Source organism: Apium graveolens, chromosome 4, assembly GCF_009905375.1.
Source record: "Apium graveolens cultivar Ventura chromosome 4, ASM990537v1, whole genome shotgun sequence".
Lineage (NCBI taxonomy): Eukaryota > Viridiplantae > Streptophyta > Magnoliopsida > Apiales > Apiaceae > Apium > Apium graveolens.
In genome coordinates, this window is record NC_133650.1 from 222,937,127 (window position 1) to 222,962,425 (window position 25,299).

General features: G+C 36.2%; 1 protein-coding gene across 1 annotated transcript; it reads left to right on the forward strand.

The window, feature by feature from the left end:
* Positions 1-21,531: 21,531 nt before the first annotated feature.
* LOC141720648 (uncharacterized) lies at positions 21,532-23,446 on the forward strand. Its single transcript, XM_074523174.1, has one exon. The coding sequence runs from the start codon at positions 21,785-21,787 to the stop codon at positions 23,183-23,185; it is 1,401 nt and encodes a 466-aa protein (XP_074379275.1). The 5' UTR covers positions 21,532-21,784; the 3' UTR covers positions 23,186-23,446.
* The last annotated feature ends 1,853 nt before the right edge of the window (positions 23,447-25,299 follow it).

Here is a 25,299-nt window from a genome sequence, read left to right on the forward strand (position 1 = left end):
GCTTCTTTGATGGTGGAGAAGAGGTTAGGAAGGTGGGCAATTTGATGGTGTCCCAATCAATTGGTTCCTCCTTGGGAATGATTGTTTCACCATGAATGTTCATGAAGGGGTCAGGCACAATGGGTTCAGGAATAGAGGGTAGTGGTTTGGATATTGATTGGGTTTCTTTAGTCTCATCTACCATCTTTCTCTCTGCATTAACCTTCTTTTTGTTCCCTTTTTGCCATTCTTCTCTTCCCTTTCTTCTTTCCTCCATATCAGTATCAACCATGTCCCCCATAGCTTCATCTTCACTTTTGTCTTCAATTTCTTTCTGTTCTTCAGCCTGACTTGACTTTAGCTATTTTTCAAGCTTTGCTTGTGCTCTTTTGTCAGCCTTTAGCTGTTTGGCTTCTTCCTTCAACCTTCTGGTTTCTTCCCTCTTGGCTATTGAGAATTTGGGATGTCCTTGCATCACACATATGCTCTTTCCCTCTCTGAAGATAATAGCTATGTTCCTCCTTACAGCCACATCCATGGTCTCTTTGAGTTTTGAGATACTTCTACCCAAAAGCTTGTCCTCATCAGCCTTTGGAAGAGGAAAATCCACTTCTTTCAGAGGATTCTTTGTAGAGTCCTTATTGGATCTGTTGTTGGGCTTGAGAACCATAGGTTTCAGATCCTTGGAAGAAGTCTCTCCAACCTTATTCCTCCCTACTGGCTTGAGCTCCATAATAATTGATTCCACTTTTGTGCTATGCTTCACAGATTGTGATTGAGAAGTTGTAGAACCAAATATTTGTTGCATCTTTTCATCAATCTTCTTCCTTTGCTCTTTGACTTGCAATTTAGCTGCTGCTATCTGGATTAGATCAATTCCATCAAGCTTTTCTTTGATTTGAATAATTTGAACTGTTATTGATGGCTCTCCTTCCCCTTCCCCTTTGTTCTCCCCCTTTTTGTTATCATCAAGGGTAGGGGTCAAGCCTTGTGCATTTTCTAGCTGCATGAGTAGATTTGTTTGAGTTTGTTGATTCTGAAGAATGGTGACCATAGAGCCTTCAATGATCTGAACTCTGGTTCCCAATCTGGCCAGTCTCTTGTCAGCATCAGATTCTTTCCTCAGTCTCCCCAATAAATCTTGCATAGTACCATAAGGTATGACTGAATCCAACTTCTCAGCATTGTAGGATTTTAGATCAGCAATATCCTGCTTGATCTCATCCACACTTAGATTCTGTTTGAAGTGCTGCAACTGCAGGAGATGCAGAGATTCCAGATGAGCTTGAAGAATTGCCTTGGTACCAGCATCTGTAGTCTCCTGAAGGGCCTTCTGAATTGTCATGACTTGTCTGACCAAAGTGACACCAAACTCTCCTGGTGTTGATGCTTTGGCCCATGCCCATTCAGGAAGATCTGGAACAGAACTTGGGCCTGCTACTCCCCCTAAGTTCATGCTCTCATCCAAAGAATCAGAGTCATCATCATTAGAATTTACTCCAAATTCTTCAGATGGCTCACCAGCTTGAGAAGGCAGCTTGTTAACAGCAGCTTTGTCTCTGAGAAGAGATTCTGAAGTGTGTACAATGTTTAATGTCTGTTCTTCCTCCACATTGCCCTGAGCAGCCAATAATTGATAGGCTGAAACAGGATGAGTAAAAGTGTCAGCATCCAAGGAAATGTTATCAATTTCAGCTTTGTAATGTTGCTGAAATTGTCTTTCCTTTTCTGCATCATCCACTTTCATTGACTCACTAGCAATGGCTGGATCCACCCTTATAGCTTCTGTACCTGCCTTTCTCTCTTTTTCTCTATTTTCTTGCATCAGGGGCTCCCCCTGGCTCACACACACCCTCACACCCTCACCCTCACCTTCTAAGGTGATACTCCCCTCACTCACTTTTGCCATGCTGGAAGAAATAGCATGCATATGGTGACTCTCAACCTCTCCTTTTGCCTGGGAGCAACCCAGCCTCTCACTCAAAAGATCACTCCCTTCCCTCAAACCTAAAAGTGATTGTACAGTAGCCATGTCCTCTACAGTTGGAATTGTTTATGTTATGTGTGTAGAGACCATCAACGGATAGGGAGTATCCGTTGAAGTGGAAACTGATCGTATCAACGGATAACTGCTGTTAAGCTTATCCGTTGAAGAACAACCACTTGTCAACGGATGAGAGATATCCGTTGAAGAAGGAAAAGATGTAGATATAGAAAGTGACATAATTGTTGAATCTGTGTGAATTGATTTTAAGTGAGGTAACACAGATTCTTCAACTACATCTGAAAGAATTGGCTGATGATCCAACAAATCATCTAAAAGATGATGATCATCAGGTTTTGAGTGGGGCTCCTCTCTGAGTTTTAATGAGGGAGAATCAGGAATTGATGTGAATATCATATCCACATCCAGAGAGGGTGATGGAGAGTTTGATGATTGGTGTGTTTTTATTATGAGAGAATGGGGCTGTGACTCCACATTTGCTGGAATCACATCAAGCTGAATTTGTGAAGGCACAGATACAGGTGGATGTATCTGTGTTATGTGTGCCCCTTGTGTGGAAATTAGGGTCTTGGCCTTCTTCTTCCTTGAAAAGGCTTTAATTGGTGAATGTGTGGCTTCAGTGTCCCTCCCTCTTTTGGTCTGTGTCCCTGGTTGGGGACTATTTTCAATAGTTGCACCCTTTTGGGAGGATGCAACTAGGGATGTGTTAGACTCCTTTTGAACCACCACAGTCTTTTGAGAGACTGTGGCTTGGCTGGCTTGGGGACCACTCACCTCTCCCACCTTATCCTGGGGGGTTTTTTGATGTTCACCCCTCCCCTCACCACTCACACCCTGTTCACTCCCTTCAGGGTTTTTGGTAGTTGTTACAACTGTTGTCTTTTGAGAAATAATAGAGGTAGTTTTCTTTGACTTGAGTTTTAAAACTTTAGTTTTGGTGGCTTTGGTAGGAACCTGTTTGGACAAAGACACAGATTCCATGGCCACACTAGAAGGCAAAGAAACATTGGGGTTGGAAATAGTAGGAGTTATAAAAGTGTTTACCTCACTTACCTGTGGTGCATTCATGATTGGCAAATATACCAATGACACCTGGCTGTTGAGGTTCATTCTCACAAGGTCTGCAAGGGCCCTTTTCTCTTGTGCCCAGCATTTGAGTTTATTATTCTCATTTGATATGACCAATCCTTCAGCAACATGGTTAGCCAATAATATAAAGAATCTAGCATAGTAGATGTTATGTGGTCTATTAGCTTTGTTACCTAATCTGGAACCTAATTCTAGCATGACACAGTTGCTAAAATTAAAGTACCTATCAGAAACTAGCAAGTAGAGCATATTAACAAGAGATGAAGTTATGGCATCAAAATTGCTAATCTTCCCAGAGAAAACCTTGATAAAGGCATCTCCAAGAAAACTCCATTTTTTCCTAAGGCCTTTCCTTCTAATGCTACCTAAACTAGCAGAATCAAAAGCATAGCCTATGGAATCTAACATAGCGGATACATCTTTATCAGTGTGTGGTGTTATGGCATTATTCTCAGGCAACTTAAAGCAAGACTGTATATCATCACAATTAATGCAATAATCCTTACCTTTGAGAGAGAAGGCAATAGTCATATATGTGGAGTTGAACTCTGCAGTTGTCCAAATCTCCTCAATCACCTCACAGTAGATGGTTGGGGTTTCCAGCATTGCATAGCTCAGTTTGCAGTGTTTGATGAAGTCTATCATCTTGTGATAATCAGAATGGGCTTCATTCTTTTCAACCAAGGCTACGAAATTATTCTTTTCATAAACAAATCATGTTTGAGACATAATTTTGACTACTGGTGCCATTGTTGTGAGTAGAGGTTGCAGAGAAAAACTTGAGAATTTTGGAAGAGAATGAGAATAAGAATTGCAAGAAAGCGTAAAGTGAAAATAAGAGTTTAATTGGGCTTTTATACTTTCTTGAATTAAAACGAAAATAAAATGATTAAATGATACTTTTAAATAAATTACAGCCGTTTAAGAGGAAAGAAAACTGTAGAAATTCTGAAAACTGCCTTTAACACAAATACATACAACAGTGTATATCTGTATCAACGGTTGAGTAAAAGAATCAACGGCTGTGACTCACTTATAGTAACTGATGTGACACTTCAACGGATAAGGTAAATAGTTATCCATTGATGATCAACACCATTTTATCCGTTGAAGGATAAAATTACCAGAAATGTATTTGTCTTTCAACAGATAATGAACATCCGTTGATAGAACAATTTTGGCTTTCAACGGATAGGGAATATCCGTTGATAGGACAAGTCTTACTTAAAGCCAACTTTGTTCTTGCAGCAAATTCATTTCAGGCTGCAAGACAGATTATATAGAGAACATAAATTATGAATAATTTAGCATACCTAGCTCACTTACTAATCTTGTGAATGTTGATTCATCAAGTGGCTTGGTAAATATGTCTGTAATCTGCTTTTCACTTAGAACAAAATGAAGTTCCACTGTACCTTTCATCACATGTTCCCTAATGAAATGGTACTTGATGTCAATGTGCTTGGTTCTTGAGTGCTGCACTGGATTTTCAGTAATGGCAATGGCACTTGTGTTGTCACAGAATATTGAAATTTTGTCAACAGTCAAACCATAGTCAAATAGTTGATTCCTCATCCATAGTATATGTGCACAGCAACTACCAGCAGCAATGTACTCAGCTTCAGCTGTTGATGTAGAAACAGAATTTTGCTTCTTGCTGAACCATGACACAAGCTTGTTCCCTAGAAATTGACAGGTGCCAGTTGTGCTTTTCCTGTCTATTTTACAGCCTGCATAATCTGCATCTGAGTAGCCAATTAGATCAAAACCAGACTCTCTAGGGTACCAAATTCCTAGATTTTGAGTCCCTTTGAGATATCTGAAGATTCTTTTAATAGCCACTAAGTGAGATTCTTTAGGGTCAGCTTGAAATCTAGCACAGAGACATGTAGAAAACATTATATCAGGTCTACTAGCAGTTAAATATAAAAGTGAGCCAACCATGCCTCTATAATTTGAAATATCCACAGACTTTTCAGCCTTGTTTAATTCAAGCTTGGTGGCAGTGGCCATGGGAGTTTTTGCAGATGAACAATCCATTAAGTCAAACTTCTTTAAAAGATCATAAATATATTTAGTTTGACTAATGAAAATTCCATCACTAACTTGTTTAACTTGTAAACCAAGAAAATAAGTTAGCTCTCCCATCATGCTCATTTCATATTTACTTTGCATTAACTTAGCAAACTTTTTACAAAGCTTATCATCAGTAGATCCAAATATAATATCATCTACATAAATTTGAACAAGTATTTTAGAGCCATTAAAATTTCTAAAGAAGAGAGTTTTATCAACAGTACCTCTTGTGAAGTGATTATCTAGAAGGAATTTTGACAAAGTCTCATACCAGGCTCTAGGTGCTTGCTTTAGTCCATAGACTGCTTTCAACAGATAATACACATAGTCTGGAAAGTTTGGATCTTCAAATCCTGGAGGTTGGCTTACATAAACTTCTTCCTCCAATTCCCCATTTAGAAATGCACTCTTGACATCCATTTTATAGACTTTGAAATTGGCATGAGCTGCATAGGCTAGAAAGATTCTGATGGCCTCAAGTCTGGCAACTGGAGCAAATGTTTCATCAAAATCTATTCCTTCTTGTTGAGAATAGCCTTTAGTAACCAATCTGGCTTTATTCCTTATGACAATGCCATTTTCATCCATCTTGTTTCTGAATACCCATTTTGTGTCAATAAAACTCTTGTTCTTTGGCTTGGGTACCAGCTTCCATACTTTGTTCCTTTCAAATTGGTTTAGCTCCTCTTGCATTGCTAAAATCCAATCTGGATCCAATAGAGCTTCTTCCACTCTCTTAGGTTCCTCCTGTGATAAAAAGCTACTATATAGACATTCATCTTGAGTAGCCCTTCTAGTTTGTACATTAGATGTAGCATCACCAATGATCAGTTCAAAAGGGTGATTCTTGGTCCATTTTCTTTGAGGTGGTAGATTAGCTCTAGATGAGGTTGCCTCAGTATTGTCATGATGTGAGATAGAATGTTGATTGGTTGAAACTCCCCCTGAGTTGCTGATCCTTTGAAAGGAATTGGGAGCTCTATCAACTGATGAAGTGAATTGATTATCCGTTGACAGACTGTGATCAACGGATGCTTCATTATGAACTTCAACAGATGATGCACTTTGTCTTTCAACGGATGCTGCATTGCTTCTTTCAACGGAAGCTGAATTATGACTTTCAACGGATGCAGCATTTTGTGCATTATCCAAAGGCAGATTCTGAATTCTTCTTGAGATACCTTCTTCATCATTTTCATCTTCACTATCATCACAATATATCTCAATGTTGTCAAATTTGAGTCCTTCATGATGTCCCTCATCTGTTAGTCCATCAATCTTTTTATCATCAAACACAACATGTACAGATTCCATGACAATGTTGGTTCTTAGATTGTAGACCCTATAAGATTTTCCAGCAGAATAACCAACAAATATTCCTTCATCAGCCTTTGCATCAAACTTCCCTTTGTGATCAGATTGATTCTTTAAGATGTAACATTTGCAACCAAAGACATGCAGAAAGTTTAAAGTTGGTTTTCTTCTCTTGAATAATTGATAGGGAGTTATGCCTTTTGCCTGATTGATTAGAGAAATATTCTGAGTGTAACATGCACAGTTAACAGCCTCAGCCCAAAAGTTGGGAGTTTTGACTCTTCAAGCATTGTCCTTGCAGCCTCAATTAGTGATCTGTTCTTCCTTTCCACCACACCATTTTGTTGTGGAGTCCTTGGAGCTGAGAACTCATGCATGATCCCATTTTCTTCACAGAACAACTTCATGGTTGAATTCTTGAACTCAGTTCCATTGTTACTCCTAATATTCCTTACTTTGAAATCAGGATGATTGTTGAATTGCTTGATATGATTGATAATGATTTCACTAGCTTCATCCTTTGATCCAAGAAAATAGACCCATGAAAACTTAGAGAAATCATCAACAATCACTAGGCAATATCTTTTCCTTGAAATTGACAATACATTGACTGGTCCAAAAAGATCCATGTGTAGCAGTTGCAATGGTTCATCAATTGCAGATTCAAGCTTCTTACTGAATGATACTTTCTTTTGCTTTCCTTTCTGACAACCATCACACAGTCCATCCCTTGTGAATTCCACTAGAGGCATTCCTCTAACCAAGTCCTTTTTGACTAGATCATTCATTGTCTTGAAATTCAAATGGGACAGCTTCTTGTGCCATAGCCAACTTTCAACTGCACTTGCTTTGCTGAAAAGACAAGTAATGGATTCTGCATCTGTAGAGTTGAAGTCAACTAAGTACACATTCCCTTTTCTAACTCCAGTTAGAACCACTTTATTGTCCTTTTTGAAAGGAATATGTCCTAAGTCCAATCATGAATTAGGATTTAGGAATAACTCTTTATGTAATCTGTTTTGATTTTATTGATATTAATAAAAGACTTGTTTTGTTTTTATTACGGGCTTTATCTATTTAAGTGTTTAAATAAGATATACCATAGTTTAGAGTAAAGCTTTTTATGGATTATGATGAGATCATAATAGTGAGACCTAAAAAGATGATAACTCTAAACTTAAATAGTTCCTGGTCATAGGATTACTAACTGGTAATTAATAATCCGCAAAGATCGGTACATACTATGCTTGCTTCATTATGAAGGATATCTGTTCTCATAGACATTTGTGTGGTGACACTATAGCTAGTATGTAGGTGCTTATTATAGAATAAGTTCACTGAACATGACTCGCATAGCTGAACAACTGATGGAGTTCACTCACGTGTCAGCAGTTGTTCACATAGTGATAGTTGTACAAGTATCCTTAGACTTGAGGTCATCATAGTCATCTTGTGTACACTGAACTATGCTTTGGTTTAGTTCTTAGTCTCCAGGGACAATTATTAGGGCTCTTCTGGGTATAGGAATTTGTACACGAAGATAGTGTATGATCAATAAAGGATCTACCTCTTCCAGTGAAGGAAGCGAATGTTCAAGACTGATCCACTTATGCTAGTTCAGGAATCTCTGGCCAGAGTGAATGAAATTAGAAAGGAGTTTCTAATTTGCATAGAACTACACATAGTAAATGGTAAGCAAAGTGATTGAATTAGATAGCCTTGACACGAGATCCATGCCTTGTATTTAATCGGGACATTGTAGGGTAGAAGGAGTTTATTGTACAGTAACTATTCACTGACAGGTTCTTGGTATTCTAAGCAGTGAATTCATATTATCCGGATAGTCGCGATATGTTGAGAAGCATCACTCACGATGTAGAATAAATGTGATTAATTAATTAATCATATTTAATAAATTAGAGAATTTATATAAATAATGATAAAATAGTTTTATTATTATTTATTTTTACTACCGGCTTAATATTGAACCTACAGGGTCACACCATAAAAAGAGAATGATTTAATGGTGAAGGAATTAATTAATAATGGCTAATAATTATTTATTTATGAAATAAATAATTAATTGGCAAATTTAATAATTGATTAAATGAGATTTAATTGATTATAAATTAATTAAGAAAAAGTTCTTAATATTATTAATTAAGGATTTAATTTTTGGAAATTAAATCAAGAGAGAGAATTATTTCTAAAGTGTTTAGAAAAAAGATTAATAATTAAAAGATGTTTTAATTATTAGTGAGAATAATAAATGGGATAATAATAATATTATTTATGAGAAAATTTCAGCTAAAAATTTTGCCTATAAATACATTATTATAGACCCTATTTTATTCTAACCAACCTCGAAACCCGAAAACCCAAAAAGTTTGGAAAACCCAATTCTCTCCACCTCCTTCCTCCTCCTTAACATCGTTTTCTTGGTGGATACCGGTGGAGTGCTTCACACTTGAGGAGCAACTGCTAAGGATCTCTGATCGTTGTCTCCGAATTATTTTAAAAGGTTAGATTCGATCCCTCGAATTTTTATTCACGATTTATATGCTTTTATTTGGATTTTATATGTGTAAAAGTATTTTGCCATGACCCCGCTACGTTAAAAATCCATCAATGGTATCAGAACCAGGTTGTATGCATATAGATCTGTGGTAAAAATTTCAGAATTTTATGTGCTTGTATGAATTAATTATGATTTTTACAAGTTATATCATGGATTAATTTTGTCTGATGAGAAATCGTTTTTCAGAATAATTTTAATGTTGATCTGGGTTCTACAAGTGTTGTAGATCGTCTGGGTATTTTTTTCATAATTTTATGATGTATAGATTTTTTATTATGAATTTTTGAAGTTGTTTCAATTAAATTCGTAATTCAATAAATCATATATATATAAATTGTTTATAAGTATGTATATATATCTGTACAACATCTGTATGTTGTCTGTGTTTATTTGTGTCTGCTGCACAGAAGAAACAAGAAAAGCACAGAACATGTAGGTCTGACATGCACGCAGTTCGAGGATGGAAAGGCGGCTGCGGCTGCAAAAAAATAAAAAATATATATAGGGGTGTAACGCATTCCGGGAATGCGTTACACACCTGTGGCGCATTCACGGAATGCGTTACACCCTTTAATGGCTTAAAAGGGGTGTAACGCATCACCGGAATGCGTTACAGGGCTTGTAACGCGTTCCTGTAATGCGTTACAGCCCTCTGTTGATTTTAAAATTGATTTTCTGGGAGTTTCGTAACTCCGTTTTAGGCGTGCAATATACCGTTGGATTCGTTTTTTCGAGACAGATCTAATGGAGTGATCAATTTTAGTTTATATAAAAGTTTTGAACTGTTTATATTCCATGAAGTGTTTTAAAGCTGTTTTTGATCGTTTGAATTGATTTTAAATGCTTCATGTGATACATAGAGATGTATAATGCTTAGACTAATGTGCTAGATGATGTAACATGCCTACCTTGATGTTTATTCATGTTGATATATGTGATATATGCTTAGTTTATCATGCGATGATAGATTTATGTGAACTTAAATAAACATAAGGCGTTTGTTAGACAACCTAGTATAGTGAAATTGTTTCATAACCTTAATAATAATATTATGAATACAATCATGAGATTCTTGTATTTATGAAACACGTAATTGAATATGAATTTTCGATATGAGAGAAAGGATGATTCTGTCAACAACAGATTTCTATCTGTAAGAAAGGGTTATTAAGTGACGTCTCTTGACAATGCTCCACCCGATCTGGGAATCATCTGATTATTGATTATTGATTTGAAATATTTAATTTAAAAGGAAGAATTTCTTTATAATATGATTATGATTGTAACGTAATATAATCCCTCTAAAATTAAATAATATCAAGTAGTAATTGGCCAATGACACAACGGGCATGTGTCGGTCATAGCCTTCCAACATGATAGAAAAGTAGTTCTTATTTTTGAATCATTGTCGGTTCGTGCTACAGCCGAGGGCTTTGAATTCGAAATAAGAAATACTTGTCTATTACATAGAGATGTGTACATTGAATAAGAATCTAAAGGTCGGTACGTGCTACAGCCGTGGGCCTTTGGGGACTGATTCAACTGTACGGAATGTTGGGTTAGACTTGACTTAGAATATTGAGTTTATCGTGCTACAGCCGAGACTCAATTATTCAAGAGGCTAAAGTTTGATTAGGGAATAACATGAGATGTAATTGACAAGAGTTGTCTTCCTATTGAACATTACATGGCGGTTCGTGATACAGCCGGGGTCGTGTAATGGAATGTAGGATCCCTATTCCCACTAGCATTATGAATGCTTAATTTTTCACGTAGGGGGTTGAATAAATTAGATAAACTAGTGGGAGCCACTTATGAATAAAGACCCGATTCATGTAGTGTTTTAAAATGAAATTGAATATTTGCTAAGTGTTGTTATGTGTTTATCATTTACAGATTTACTTTGTACGTTATGTCTTCTACACTATCACTCAGGAGCATACTAGATGCTCACAAATTGACTGGTCCTAATTATGCTGACTGGCTTCGAAACTTGAGAATTGTTCTCAGGATTGAGAAGCTGGAATACGTGATTGACTCACCTAAGCCTACTGAACCTGCTAGTGATGCACATAATGATGAACATGTTGTGTATCGTAAGTGGATAGATGATGCAAATGTTGCTCAATGCATCATGCTAGCTTTCATGAACATTGAGCTACAGAAGCAACATGAGCATATGGATGCTCACACTATCCTCATGCATCTACAAGAGTTGTATGATGTGGCGGGGAGGACAGCTCGATATGAGATGTCGAAGGAGTTGTTCGGTTGTAGGATGTCTGAGGGATCATCTGTGAATGACCATGTACTTAAGATGATCAATTTGATTGAACGTCTTGGACAACTTGGTTTTGCCATGGATGGGGAGCTGAGCCAAGACTTGGTCTTGCAATCGCTTCCGAGTTCGTTCTCGCAGTTTGTTGTGAACTTTCACATGAATAAGTTGGATGTCAGCCTGCCTGAACTCCACAACATGTTGAAGACTGAGGAATCGAATTTTCCCCCTAAGAAGAGTTCTGTTCTTTTAATTGGTGAAGGTTCCAATCCTAAGAAAAGGAAGAGGAACTCTTCCAAGAAGAAGAAAGTAGGTGAGAAAACGCCGGTTCCACCAAAAGCTGAAGACCCCAAGAGCAAAGTTGTTTGCTTTCACTGTAACAAGGTGGGGCACTGGAAGAGTAACTGCAAGGTTTACCTTGCAGAATTGAAGAAGGAGAAGGGTAGTGAGACTACCGCTTCTGATTCAGGTATGTTCATGATAGAAGTGAATATGTCATTAAATCAAATTTCTACTTGGGTATTCGATACCGCCTGTGGTTCTCATATCTGCAATTGTTGCAGGGACCAAGGAGAAGTAGGACTCTTGAGGAAGAGGAGGTGGTTCTACTGATGGGAAATGGAGCAAGAGTTGCTGCTGTAGATGTAGAATCATTTCATTTACATAGGCCTACGGGCAAGACTATTGTTTGAAATAATTGTTATTTTGTTCCCTCGATTGTGAGGAATATTATTCCCATGTTAGACTTGGCTGGATTTTCATTTATTATTGAGAATAATGAATGTTCTATTCTTAGAGATAATATTCTTTATGGACGTGGTGCTTTAAATAATGGTCTGTATAAATGTGACATAATTTACTTCAGATTGAACAAACTAATAAAAGAAAAGAGATGATGAAAATCTCACTTTATAGTGGCACTGCAGTCTCCATTTAGTAGACATGGAGAGAGGGCTGCAAATTTGCTAGGAATGGTACACACAGATGTATGAGGACCAATGTCTACGCAAGCCATGGGTGGATTTTCATACTTCATTACTTTCATAGATGATAGATCTGGATTCAGATATGTGTTTGATGAAACACAAGTCTGAGGCCTTTGAAAAGTTCAAAGAATATAAGTATGAAGTGGAGAAATAACCAAACATAGTATTATAACTCTTCGATTAGATCGAGGTGGTGAATACTTGAACGGAGAGTTTCTGGATTATCTCAAAGTAAATGGTATAGTCTCTCAGTGGACTCCTCCAGATTAGTATCTGAAAGGAGAAATCGAACTTTGTTAGACATAGTTTGGTCCATGATGAGCTATGCAAATCTTCCAGTATTCCTATGGGGTTATGCATTGGAAACCTCAGCATATTTACTGAATAAGGTGCCTTCCAAATCTGTTCCTCAAACTTCGTATGAGATATGGAAAGAAAGGAAACCGAGTCTTAAACACGTTAAGATTTGGGGATGTCCAGCTTATGTCAAGTAAGTTGACCCAAATAAGCTGGAATATCGATCCGTAAAATGTAGTTTTGTGGGATATCCTAAAGAGATTTTAGGGTATTACTTTTACACCGATCATCGGGTGTTTGTCTCCAGACATGCTACCTTCTTGGAAAAGGAGTTTATCCTTGAAGGAAATAGTGGGAGCAAAATTGAACTTGATGAAGTTCAAGAAGCACAAACTACTATGGATTAAGTGGAAACACCTGTTCTGACTGAACAACCTTTTTGTGGAACAGCCCATTCATAGATCAGGGAGAGTGTCTCGCCAACCTGAGAGGTAATATGTCCTTGTCATTGAGAATGACAATGAGTTGTCGATCATTGATGATGACGACCCTGTGATCTATAATGAGGCTATGAGTAGTGTTGACTCAGAGAAATGGCATAGTGCCATAAAATCCAGAATGGAATCTATGTATACGGTATACAAAAGATAGATTATAGCAGATGGCCAGGTGGAGACCTTTAAGGCCAAGCTTGTGGCAAAAGGATTCAAACAAAGGCAATGGATTGACTTTGATGAAACCTTTTACCTGTAGCCCTGTTAAAATCAGTTCGGATTTTACTTACGATTGTTGCTTACTACGACTATGAGATCTGGCAATTAGCCAGATGGTTTTCTTTCCAAGAGAAATGAAAACCTAGTGTGTAAGCTACTGCAAACCATATGTGGTTTAAAGCAAGCTTCTCGAAAGATGGAACATTCATTTTGATGAGACAATCAAAGAGTTTGATTTTATCAAAAACGCAGATGAACCATGCGTCTACAAAAGGGTTAGTGGGAGCGCGGTAACATTTCTTGTATTGTATTGAATTAGAGTTGACACACATAACAACATAGCAGACCCACTCAGAAAGCTACTTTATGAAAGTCACTTTGATCATCATGAAGACAAGATGGGTATTAGATACCAGAGTGATTGGCTTTAGTACAAGTGGGAGATTGAAAGGAATATGTCCTAAGTCCAATCATGAATTAGGATTTAGGGATAACTCTTTATGTAATCTGTTTTGATTTCATTGATATTAATAAAAGACTTGTTTTGTTTTTATTACGGGCTTTATCTATTTAAGTGTTTAAATAAGATATACCATAGTTTAGAGTAAAGCTTTTTATGGATTATGATGAGATCATAATAGTGAGACCTAAAAAGATGATAACTCTAAACTTAAATAGTTCCTGGTCATAGGATTACTAACTGGTAATTAATAATCCGCAAAGATCGGTACATACTATGCTTGCTTTATTATGAAGGATGTCTGTTCTCATAGACATTTGTGTGGTGACACTATAGCTAGTATGTAGGTGCTTATTATAGAATAAGTTCACTGAACATGACTCGCACAGCTGAACAACTGATGGAGTTCACTCACGTGTCAGCAGTTGTTCACATAGTGATAGTTGTACAAGTATCCTTAGACTTGAGGTCATCATAGTCATCTTGTGTACACTGAACTATGCTTTGGTTTAGTTCTTAGTCTCCAGGGACAATTATTAGGGCTCTTCTGGGTATAGGAATTTGTACACGAAGATAGTGTATGATCAATAAAGGATCTACCCCTTCCAGTGAAGGAAGCGAATGTTCAAGGCTGATCCACTTATGCTAGTTCAGGAATCTCTGGCCAGAGTGAATGAAATTAGAAAGGAGTTTCTAATTTGCATAGAACTACGCATAGTAAATGGTAAGCAAAGTGATTGAATTAGATAGGCTTGACACAAGATCCATGCCTTGTATTTAATCGGGACATTGTAGGGTAGAAGGAGTTTATTGTACGGTAACTATTCACTGACAGGTTCTTGGTATTCTAAGCAGTGAATTCATATTATCCGGATAGTCGCGATATGTTGAGAAGCATCACTCACGATGTAGAATAAATGTGATTAATTAATTAATCATATTTAATAAATTAGAGAATTTATATAAATAATGATAAAATAGTTTTATTATTATTAATTTCTACTACCGGCTTAATATTGAACCTACAGGGTCACACCATAAAAAGAGAATGATTTAATGGTGGAGGAATTAATTAATAATGGCTAATAATTATTTATTTATGAAATAAATAATTAATTGGCAAATTTAATAATTGATTAAATGAGATTTAATTGATTATAAATTAATTAAGAAAAAGTTCTTAATATTATTAATTAAGGATTTAATTTTTGGAAATTAAATCAAGAGAGAGAATTATTTCTAAAGTGTTTAGAAAAAGGATTAATAATTAAAAGGTGTTTTAATTATTAGTGAGAATAATAAATGGGATAATAATAATATTATTTATGGGAAAATTTCAGCTGAAAATTTTGCCTATAAATACACTATTATAGACCCTATTTTATTCTAACCAACCTCGAAACCCGAAAACTCAAAAAGTTTGGAAAACCCAATTCTCTCCACCTCCTTCCTCCTCCTTAACATCGTTTTCTTGGTGGATACCGGTGGAGTGCTTCACACTTGAGGAGCAACTGCTAAGGATCTCTGATCGTTGTCTCCGAATTATTTTAAAAGGTTAGATTCGATCCCTCGAATTTTTATTCACGGTTTATATGCTTTTATTTGGATTTTATATGTGTAAAAGTGTTTTTCCATGACCCCGCTGCGTTAAAAATCCATCACTTTTTACTTGTGACAATACAGGCTTCAGAATTGAAGGAAACAGTATTCCCTCTGTCACATAGTTGACTGATGCTCAATAAGTTGTGTTTGAGACCATCAACCAATGCAACTTCATCAATGATGACATTTTCTTTTGAAATCAAGCCATATCCCATAGTGAATCCTTTGCTGTCATCTCCAAAGGTTATGCTAGAGCCAGCTCTCTCCTTAAACTCTGTGAGCAGGGTGAAATCTCCTGTCATGTGTCTTGAACAGCCACTGTCCAAGTACCATAGATTCCTTCTTTGTCCCTGCACACAACAAAATCAATCAAGTTGATTTTGGTACCCAAGTTTCCTTGGGTCCAGCCTTGTTAGTCTTTTTCCTAGACTTCATTCCTCCTGCATCTTTTGACTTAGGTAACTTTGGGTCAACCTTGATCTCAGATGTGGTCGGTTGAAGTGTAGGGTTAGTCACAAAATCATTTAGCACATTTGATTGATAAGGCATAGATTGTGCAAACATGTTATTCCACATAGGCATATTGTATGGCATGTGAGGCATACTAAATGCAGTAAAATAAGGATTATTAATATATGGCATGTTTGCAAAATGTGCATGAGGATTCTGATGAGACATAACAGGCATAGCATACAAAGGTGACATAGACATGTTAGGCATGGAGGGATTTGAAGGCATGGGAGCATTTTTAACAGATTTGCAATTATCAGATAGGTGATTAACACTTTTACAATGCACAAGCTTTTTCTAGGAGCATACCTATCAGGTGTGTAATTGTTATATTTGTTAATCCCTACCTTCCCATTTCTTTTAGATTTTCTTTTAATTTCCTTCTTATCCTCAACCAACTTAAGCCTATTTTTCAGCTGATCCAAAGTCATGTGTCCAATATTCACCTTACTGGCATCTTTGGATGTGCTAGCTCCTTCTTTGACAAAGTTCTTGAGAGTAGAATCATTCTTCTTATTAAGGTTTTTATTTTTAAAATTACTTGCCTGTTTTAATTGATGAGCCTTCAACGGATGCTCCTTTTCTTCCTTCAATGGATAACTTTCAACATCCGTTGATTTCACATCCGTTGACAATCCATCAATTAATTCTAACTCCTTTTTGTTTTTCTTCCAGGCATCCTCACAGAATGATTCAATTCCCTGAACCTTGGCAATTTGAACACTAACATCCCTAGATGTTTTCCAGGCCTTGATTACCTCGTGCTCACTTTCTAACTGTTTAGAAAGAATTTCTACTTTCTTAACAGCTTCTTCTAGTTCACTCTCAACAGTCAAGCATTTAAGTTTAATCTTTTCAAGCTCAATTACCTGATTATCTAACACAGCATTCCTATCACTTAAAAACACATTATTCTCTTTGATCCTAGTGTTTTCTTTAGCTAGTGATTTAAGGGAAACCCGCAAATGATATAATTCATTGGACATATCATTTATGGCTTCATTGCATTCATGTTTAGAAAGCTGAGAGAGATTAGTAGTAATTACCTGGTTGCTTGATGAACTAGTTTCATTTTCATCAGAATTAGCCATCAGGGCTAGGTTGACATATTCCACATCATCATCTTCATTGACCCCATCTGCTGCCCAATCATCTTGAGTGAGAAAAGCTCTTTCCTTTTGTTTGAGCAAATCAAAATACTTCTTTTTGTAATCAACTTGCTCAAATTTCTTTTTATCAGAAGTTGGCTTCCTACACTCACTTGCAAAGTGTCCACTAATGCCACAGTTGTAACATTTGAACTTTGATTTGTCCACCATATTTTTGTTTGGCTTAGTGAATTTTGTATTTTTCCTGAACTTCATCTTTGCAAACCTCCTGGACAGAAAGGCCAGATGTTCATCAATATCATCAGAGTCATCCTGACTGGAATTGTCTTCATCCTTAGCAACTTGCTCTTTACCCTTGCTTGATTCTGATTTGCTTGTGCCAATTTTGAGACTTGGCATTGTCTTTTCCTCATTCCTGGCTTCAACTTTTTCAATGTCAGCTACAAGTGCAACTGATCCTCCTTTTCTCTTTCCCTTTTCCAACAGCTCATCTTACTCCATCTCAAGTTCATAAGTCTTCAAAATTCCATATAATCTTTCAAGTGTGAAGTCCTTATAATCTTGAGAATTTTTTAGAGAAACAGTCATAGGCTTCCATTCCTTTGGTAGAGACCTTAGAAATTTTAAATTGGAGTCCTTGACTTGGTACACTCTCCCATACAGCTTCAATCCATTCAACAGTTTCTAAAATCTGTTGAAGGTATCATTCAATGATTCTCCTTCTTCATAGTGAAAATATTCATACTGTTGAATGAGAAGCTGCATTTTGTTTTCTCTAACTTGCTCAGTACCTTCACAGATAAGCTGCACAGTATCCCAAATTTCCTTAGCAGTTTGGCTGTTGATGACATTGTCAAACATATCTTGATCCAGGCCATTAAACAGAATGTTCATGGCTTTCTTGTCCTTGTGGACCTCTTCAATATCTTCAACAGTCCATTCTGCCTTTGGCTTGGGAATAGACTGTCCAATAGCAACTGTTGCAGTAGCAGTTGTTGCCACCTTGTGTGGGATGTGAGGACCATTATCAATGCAGTTGATGTAGCTTTCATCTTGAGAGAGAAGATGTAAGTGCATCTTCACCTTCCAGTGATGATAGTTATCTCTTTCCAGGATTGGAATCTTTACACCAATATCCTTCTTACTCATGATGTTAGCAGAATAGATCTTTAAACTCTTTGTATGTTAAGAGCTTGCTCTGATACCAATTGTTATTCCCAGTGGACTAACAATGAGATTTACAGAAGGGGGGTTGAATGTAAATCTCAAAACTTTTTCAAGTTTTGAGCAGTTTCTAAGGCTAAGTATTTTTGAGAACAAGTGTGTGAATTGCTTGAAGCTAATACAGACAGATATATATTCAAACACAAATGTAAAGAACACAAATAACTTAAAAACTTTTCTGGTGGATTTGTTGTTCCACCAGAGATGTGTTATTTCAAAAAATCTGTGATTCAAAGAATTAAATCACAGCTGCTTCCTAGTACAAACTAGATGATTTTCTCTCTGGATATTTCTAAACAGCTCTGGAAAATACTTATCTAATTACTAGCTGCTACTTGGTTTATATATCACCAAGTTTACAAGTGAAGACAAAACTGTAAAATACAATTAAAAGATTCTTCACATGTTTCTTCTTCATTTCTCTATCCAATGCAATCTAGGATAATCTGTGAATCTTTGAATACTCCCTTATTTGCATCAGAATAGAAATGCTGCATTTTCTTGATTCCTCCTAGAGGCTTCCACATTCCAGTTTGTCTCTGTCAACCCATGTGCCTCTGTCAGCTTGTGAATTGTCACTATCAACTGCTAATGAACTAAGCATCCGTTGAAGCTTTCATCCGTTGATGCCTTATCCGTTGAGGCTTTATCCGTTGAAGCTTTATCCGTTGATGCATTATCAGTTGAAGTCTTTATCCGTTGAAGCACGTATCCGTTGATGGATATTATCCGTTGAAGCATTAGAGACATCCGTTGAAGCTTTGTTTCTTATCCGTTGAAGGTCTTCAATATCCGTTGATACTTCTTCACTTATACAAAATTACAAGGCATGAAATATATACAATTAGCCCTCCTATTTGCATATCCATTAGTAGTCAACATGACTGATAATTTCCTAAAACATCTAAGAATTATAACTTGAATCCAGAGAATGAAATGTGCTATAATACTAAACTTATTGCTAAGTAAAGCTACTTCTTCAACGGATAGCAAAGATGGTCTTATCCGTTGAGACTACAAACACTACATTTCTACTTAAGTATTTTATTTAACTTATCATCAAACTAATACACATATTCCTAACAATTTTCACTTGAGTGTGGTCAGAGAGGTATGGCTTATTCAGCTTGGTAAATATAGCGTGACATGTAGCCTTATTGTTCCACTTTTTAAATAACCACACACTACAACTATTATACTTCATCAGTGGAACAGTGGAATTAGCAGTTAGTGTCCATCACCTATAAAATATTTAAAAATCTCATAACAGTCAACTCCTACTATACTAGTATTTCTTATAAAACTACTACTTATCCTTTAATTTCTCAATATTTTTTCATAACTTTTAGCCATATATCCCGACCCTCATGTGCAATACAATCAAGTTTTTTTATTTATTATTTGTCGAATATTTTCCCATATTTGTGAAAAAGTGTGGTGCACACAATTTTACAAGAATCATAATTTATCAATTATTTTATGATACAACACTCATCCAAATACTTGATTCGAAACTTCAGTAAATTTATTTTCTTTCCTCCAAAAAGATAAAATATATTTCTAGTGGTCACCAAAAATATCAGTTGCACACTTGATCTACAACTAGAGTTCAAGAAGCATCTTGATCCTCGGACTCCTCACGTTCTACCGCCCCCTCCACTTCCTGTAAGTTCATCAGCACAGCCCCCCCCCACTTTGTAGCCTCCCACCTTCTTAAATGATCAATCTTGTTCATATGAAAGCGGTGTGGCTTGTTCTTCTCCCGGACTAACTCCTCGATGACCTCATAGGAAGGAGCACTCAAAGGATTATCCACCCAGACATCATAAGGACACTCTCAAGTGGCACAATGCTTGAATCTCATGCCAGAATTGCTCCCGGCCCGGATAATTTTCACAACCACGACTTTGTCGCAATGATAAGTAGTTCTTCTTCCATCCATGATAAATTTCACAAGCCCTACATAAGTAAGCAAAGATATGATAAATTTCAAGAGAGCAAGATACCAAAACTTTCCAATATAACTCAAATATTTATAGGCTCTAACCATTTAGACGTTGTAAATAGCCATTAAAGATACATATATCAAGTCCCATCGAGGTCATACATTTAATCCTCCAACCTACTAAAGTAAGTTGCAGTAGTTGGGGCAATGATAATACCCGTCGTGAGTTCACCTCTTTACCCTCCATGTCAAATTATGTCACAAGTCATCACGTGGCTAATATATCATATTTACGAAATTGACTAAAAAATGTAAAACAAGATAATGTTTTACCTCTTAGATCAATGATATTTTCTTCCTCCAGGATACCATCTTCCAAATCAAGGATGATACCCTCCTTTTAATAGACTTTTATTTCTTGAACTAAGGCCATTCCATCCTTCAGTATCCTCGAAAAAAGGAAGCTTTCACGGAAAAAGTCGATATGACAACAACTCATAAAAAGAGACATGTCATTATATCATGCATGTCACCAAGAAAGCAGCAAACCTATGGAGTATGAGGTAACATGAAATAACAGCAAACATTATAAGTATCAATGTAACTCTCTCACACACGCATGCACATACTCTGATTGTCACATTTACTCGCACATTTACTTTTACCACTTTAAAATTTATTTCACTCAGACGTAATAACTATCAGATACCAAACATTTATTTTCAGATTATTGTGTCTTGTTATTCTCCACCAGCAATTAGTTACTCCAGTTACTTACTCTCACGCTGGAGATATTTGACGGCCACAACCCCGGTCGTGAATTGTTATGCAGAATACATATCAACAGTTACGCCACATCTCCGATAAAACATCAACGGAGGGGATAATTCCGATAGAATGGAGTAAGAAGTATTATAAGTTACAACTTCATAATTTATCTAATCCTAACATATCATTATAAAAGAGTTTTATTATAAATACAAAACCCTAATAATTAAAATCTAGTAAACAATTTAATAAACTCAAAAATTCATTAATAAACCTGACATGCTCCAACGAAAGCTTAAAAACTCATTAGTAAATTTAATAAATTTAAAGATTTCTTTAAATATCATAAACATTAAAAATTCAATAAAATGTCAAACTCAACATATACGAGTTAAGTTAGACCACAAATTTTAAACACCGATAATTTTTAGGCGCGGATCGGGAAAAAAACTCATTCGACTCGGTTCAACTCGAATTTATTTTATTATCATTGAATAACATAGTTGTTCGAGGACACGGTGGAATTTTTTTGCCCAATCCAAAATATCAAATATTAGATTTTTATAAATACTTCAGAAGAAACGACGTAGCTTTAGGTGCTCAACAAAGCCGGCTGCACATTTTTTTGTTGCCAATTGCCTAAAGTAGTTAGTAAATTCATAATAGATTGCCTCAGCTAAGACCACCACACAACCACCACCTCCCGACAGATCTGCAACTCACTTCCACACACACAAACACACACATGTTCCTCTCAATACTGTAATAACCCTTAACCCATTTAATCTTTTATCATTTTTTTACAAAACAGAAAAAAACCAAACTTTCTTGTTTGTTAATTGAACACCACCATGAACCACCACCACCGCCGGCGCCCTGATTCTCCGGCGGCCGTAAACCTAGACTCCGCTTCACAAATCTTGAAACAGACCACCATCATTTTCAAAACCCATCTTCACACACTCATCTTTCTATCTTTCTTGATTCTTACTTTTCGGTCTAATGTCGAAAATGGCTCTAATTTTCTTACTACTTTCATTGATCGTGACCCTTCTCTTAAGTCCCTTCTTTCGCGTATTGATATCTCGGGGAGGTCTGGTTCGAATGCCAATTCGAATCACCAGCCTCTTCTTCAGCACCGTCGTAGACGGCCCTTTTTGCAGCTCACTCGTGTTGGTACGCTTGATGATGATTTCTTTTCGGGTGATGATCATTCGGATAAGTCGCTTTTTGGGTCTGTTTCTAAGGCACACCCAAATGGGACTTTTGTGATTTTTGATCATTTTGATCCTAAATTGGGGTTTTCTAATAGAATTGTGGATAATGGGATTTTGGTGAATGAAATTGTTCGGTCCGGATTTACGATTAAGGGGCCTAAGGAAGAAGAGAGTTTGGGTGAGGAGGAGGTTGTTGAGAATGAGACCATTGTGGATGGAAATGGAAATGGAAGTGAAAAGGAAAATTCGATTGTTAAACTCTTTAAGGGTTTGGAGCTGGGAAGGAGGGATGCAACTGCATTGATGTTTGTTGCAGGGATTCTTTCTGCTTCGTATGGTTATGTGATTCTTGGGTTTCTTGTTACGTATTCGTGGGTTCTTGGAACTGTTTTTGTTTTGGTGTTGAATGATTTGTTAGGGAGGTACAAGTCATTGACTTCCACTCTTTGGGATGGTTCGAATTTGGGTCTTAAGAGGCTTACTGGATTTATACTTATGAGATGGGCTGTTAGGGATGCACTTACGCAGCTTTTGGGTATTTGTTTCTTTGGTGAAATTGATGATCACTACTTATTTTTCAAGATTTTTGTCAGATTGAAATTGATGCCATTTTCTGTAATGGCTTCGTGGGTAAGAGGCTATGAGAAAGAGAGTGCGGGGTTTTTGGTTTCTTGGTTTTTGTTTGATACTTTGTTAGCGTTTCTTTTTGCTGTCGATGCTTGGGTAGCAATTGTGGACTCTAGGAAGAGTGGGAGAGAAGTTGTCAAGGAAGGCTGTTTTTTGTTGTCGACAATGCTAAACCCTGCAATCAATATTAAGTGCTTAGAAGGAATTGTTTGTGGTTCGTTAACGAGATGGCTACTGTCTAGTTGTTTTGGGAGATTGTTTGCGTCAGCCTTTCAGTCTGTCATGGAAGTTTATTTTATGGTGGCTTGGCTTGTATATTACTTTGCTGTGAGGTCTAAAACTGCTTCTTCTCTCGGAAGGACATTTGGACAGAGAGAATTGGAGAGCATTCTTGAAGGTTGTAGATGATACACACTCAACATATAGCGGAATTTCACTTTCAATCCTGGGTTGTTAATCCTTGGGCATTGGTAAACTTTTACATGCTCATTGTGTCAAATGTTTAGGGAACACGTGATTCAGCACTGGCAATAGTTTACTGACATCACCAGGTTGTGTTGTATGTACTTTATCAGGATGCTATATAGAATGTGTATATTTCAGAAAATGCTTTTTGTGTATATTATGTTTTTTGCGTATTGTGGTCACTGATATTTTCTCTTTGCAGTAATAATTTTCACACTGTCTGCACTTCATTCATTACACATACTGTAATATTATGTTTGTGTTATATAACGGATGATTTTAAGGAAAGGGCGATGATTACTAATACCACTATTTATTTATTTGGAATAGAATCGTAGAAGAAATGCAGATGGTCTTTTTTCGTTCATGATATGAATCTACAGGAGGTAGAAATTGTAGGAAAGGGATGGCGTAAAATATTAACAAGGAGAAGATTAAATTTTCTGTTATAAATTTATGATATTATTAAAGCTGGAATATAATATGAAAGGACAAGACAGATAGAATTTGAAGTGTTTGGTACTTTGAATAAAATTGAGGATATGAAAATAAACAATGACCTGTTCTCTAAAGGCAGACTCAGTGATTACTTGCCAAGATAAATTTTCAACCTCAGACTTGTTTAACTTGTCGACAACTAGTCCTAGTTGTCATGAAGGTACTCGGGTCGCCTGGTCGGTTCCCGACTTGGGGACCAATGACACTACATAAGAAAGAGATGGAGATGAACATGATATTAAGATGGATAACTTTTCTTGATATTCATCATACTTATATGTTTATTTGCTTTCACATGTTTGATATTTGGAATATGTATGCTATTGTGCAGTAAATATGCTTATTTTTAGGTTTTTATTCTGATACTTTTGATTTAAATTATGGAATTGATGTGTACAGTTATATTAATTTACGTGAGAACCATGAGAAGGTGAACTTTAAGCTAAAAGAAAGTTCTTAATGATCTTAATTTACATGATGCCTTTAGCATTTTCTTGTTTAGATTGATTTATGCTAGTAACAATTACATTGAAGTGCTTTGAAGGCATTTAGTATCAAGTATTAACCAATTGCTCACCTTTCTCAGATATTTTGTTTGGAATTCTGCACCTTAGGCGATGTATTTCTTCTAGCACCCAATTATCTATTTGCTGCTTGCAATTAATCATGACTATTTCCCATCTAGAACTTGATGAATCTTGTAACTCGTGATACATAGCAGATTAGCATTCTTTGTGTCTAAGATGTAATTTATTTTTTAGCATTTTTTTAGTGTCCTATTTCACTGGTTGACTTACCCCTGTTATAGAAACTGAGTTCTTCATGTGCTAATGGTAAAATTGATATAGAACTAAAATTGTAATAATAGAATTAAAGTAAAATTTTCGAAAAAAAATAGAATTAAAGTAAATGTTGAATAAGAATCGACAGATGTTAAACATTATAACATAAGTAAAGCTTTGGTAGGATTTAAAATTGTTATTCGGTTGAAAGTAGATATGAAATTCGGATCAAGATATACAGAATATAGAATAACTATTCTATTAGGATTGTAAATAAATCTTAAATAAGAAATTTACATGTATGAACTATGAAGTTTAGAATTAATATTGTTTCAGAGTTGAAGATAAATTTTAAGTAGGAAATAACCTATATAGTATGAGTAACTTTCAAATTGAAGCTTACAAATGTAGAATAGTATAAATTTATCTTATTAAATATTAAGTTAAGAACTGAAAACCAAAAATTAATTGCTGGCTACAAAATATCTCAAATTCACAAGGTATAGTAAATAAGGATCAGCAAAACAAATCTGTATGTTGGAATCTACAAAATTAATACCCCAATAATAGAACTATAAACCCTATTAGATGAATCGGGGTCATTAAATGAAACTGGAATATCTCCATTCCTTTGTTCTACTCCATAAAGTTGTAAATTTTACTTCTGTTAGTTTTATGGAGTTGGCTTCAATTATTTTCTTGAGTCTCACTTACATGATCACGTTGGAGGACTGATTGTTTGTCCTTGAGCTTATTACTTGCAGAGACAGTCACAAC

Bases quoted from the DNA above. Each gene is read 5' to 3' on its own strand.
- LOC141720648 (XM_074523174.1), top strand. From the start codon at position 21,785: ATGAACCACCACCACCGCCGGCGCCCTGATTCTCCGGCGGCCGTAAAC.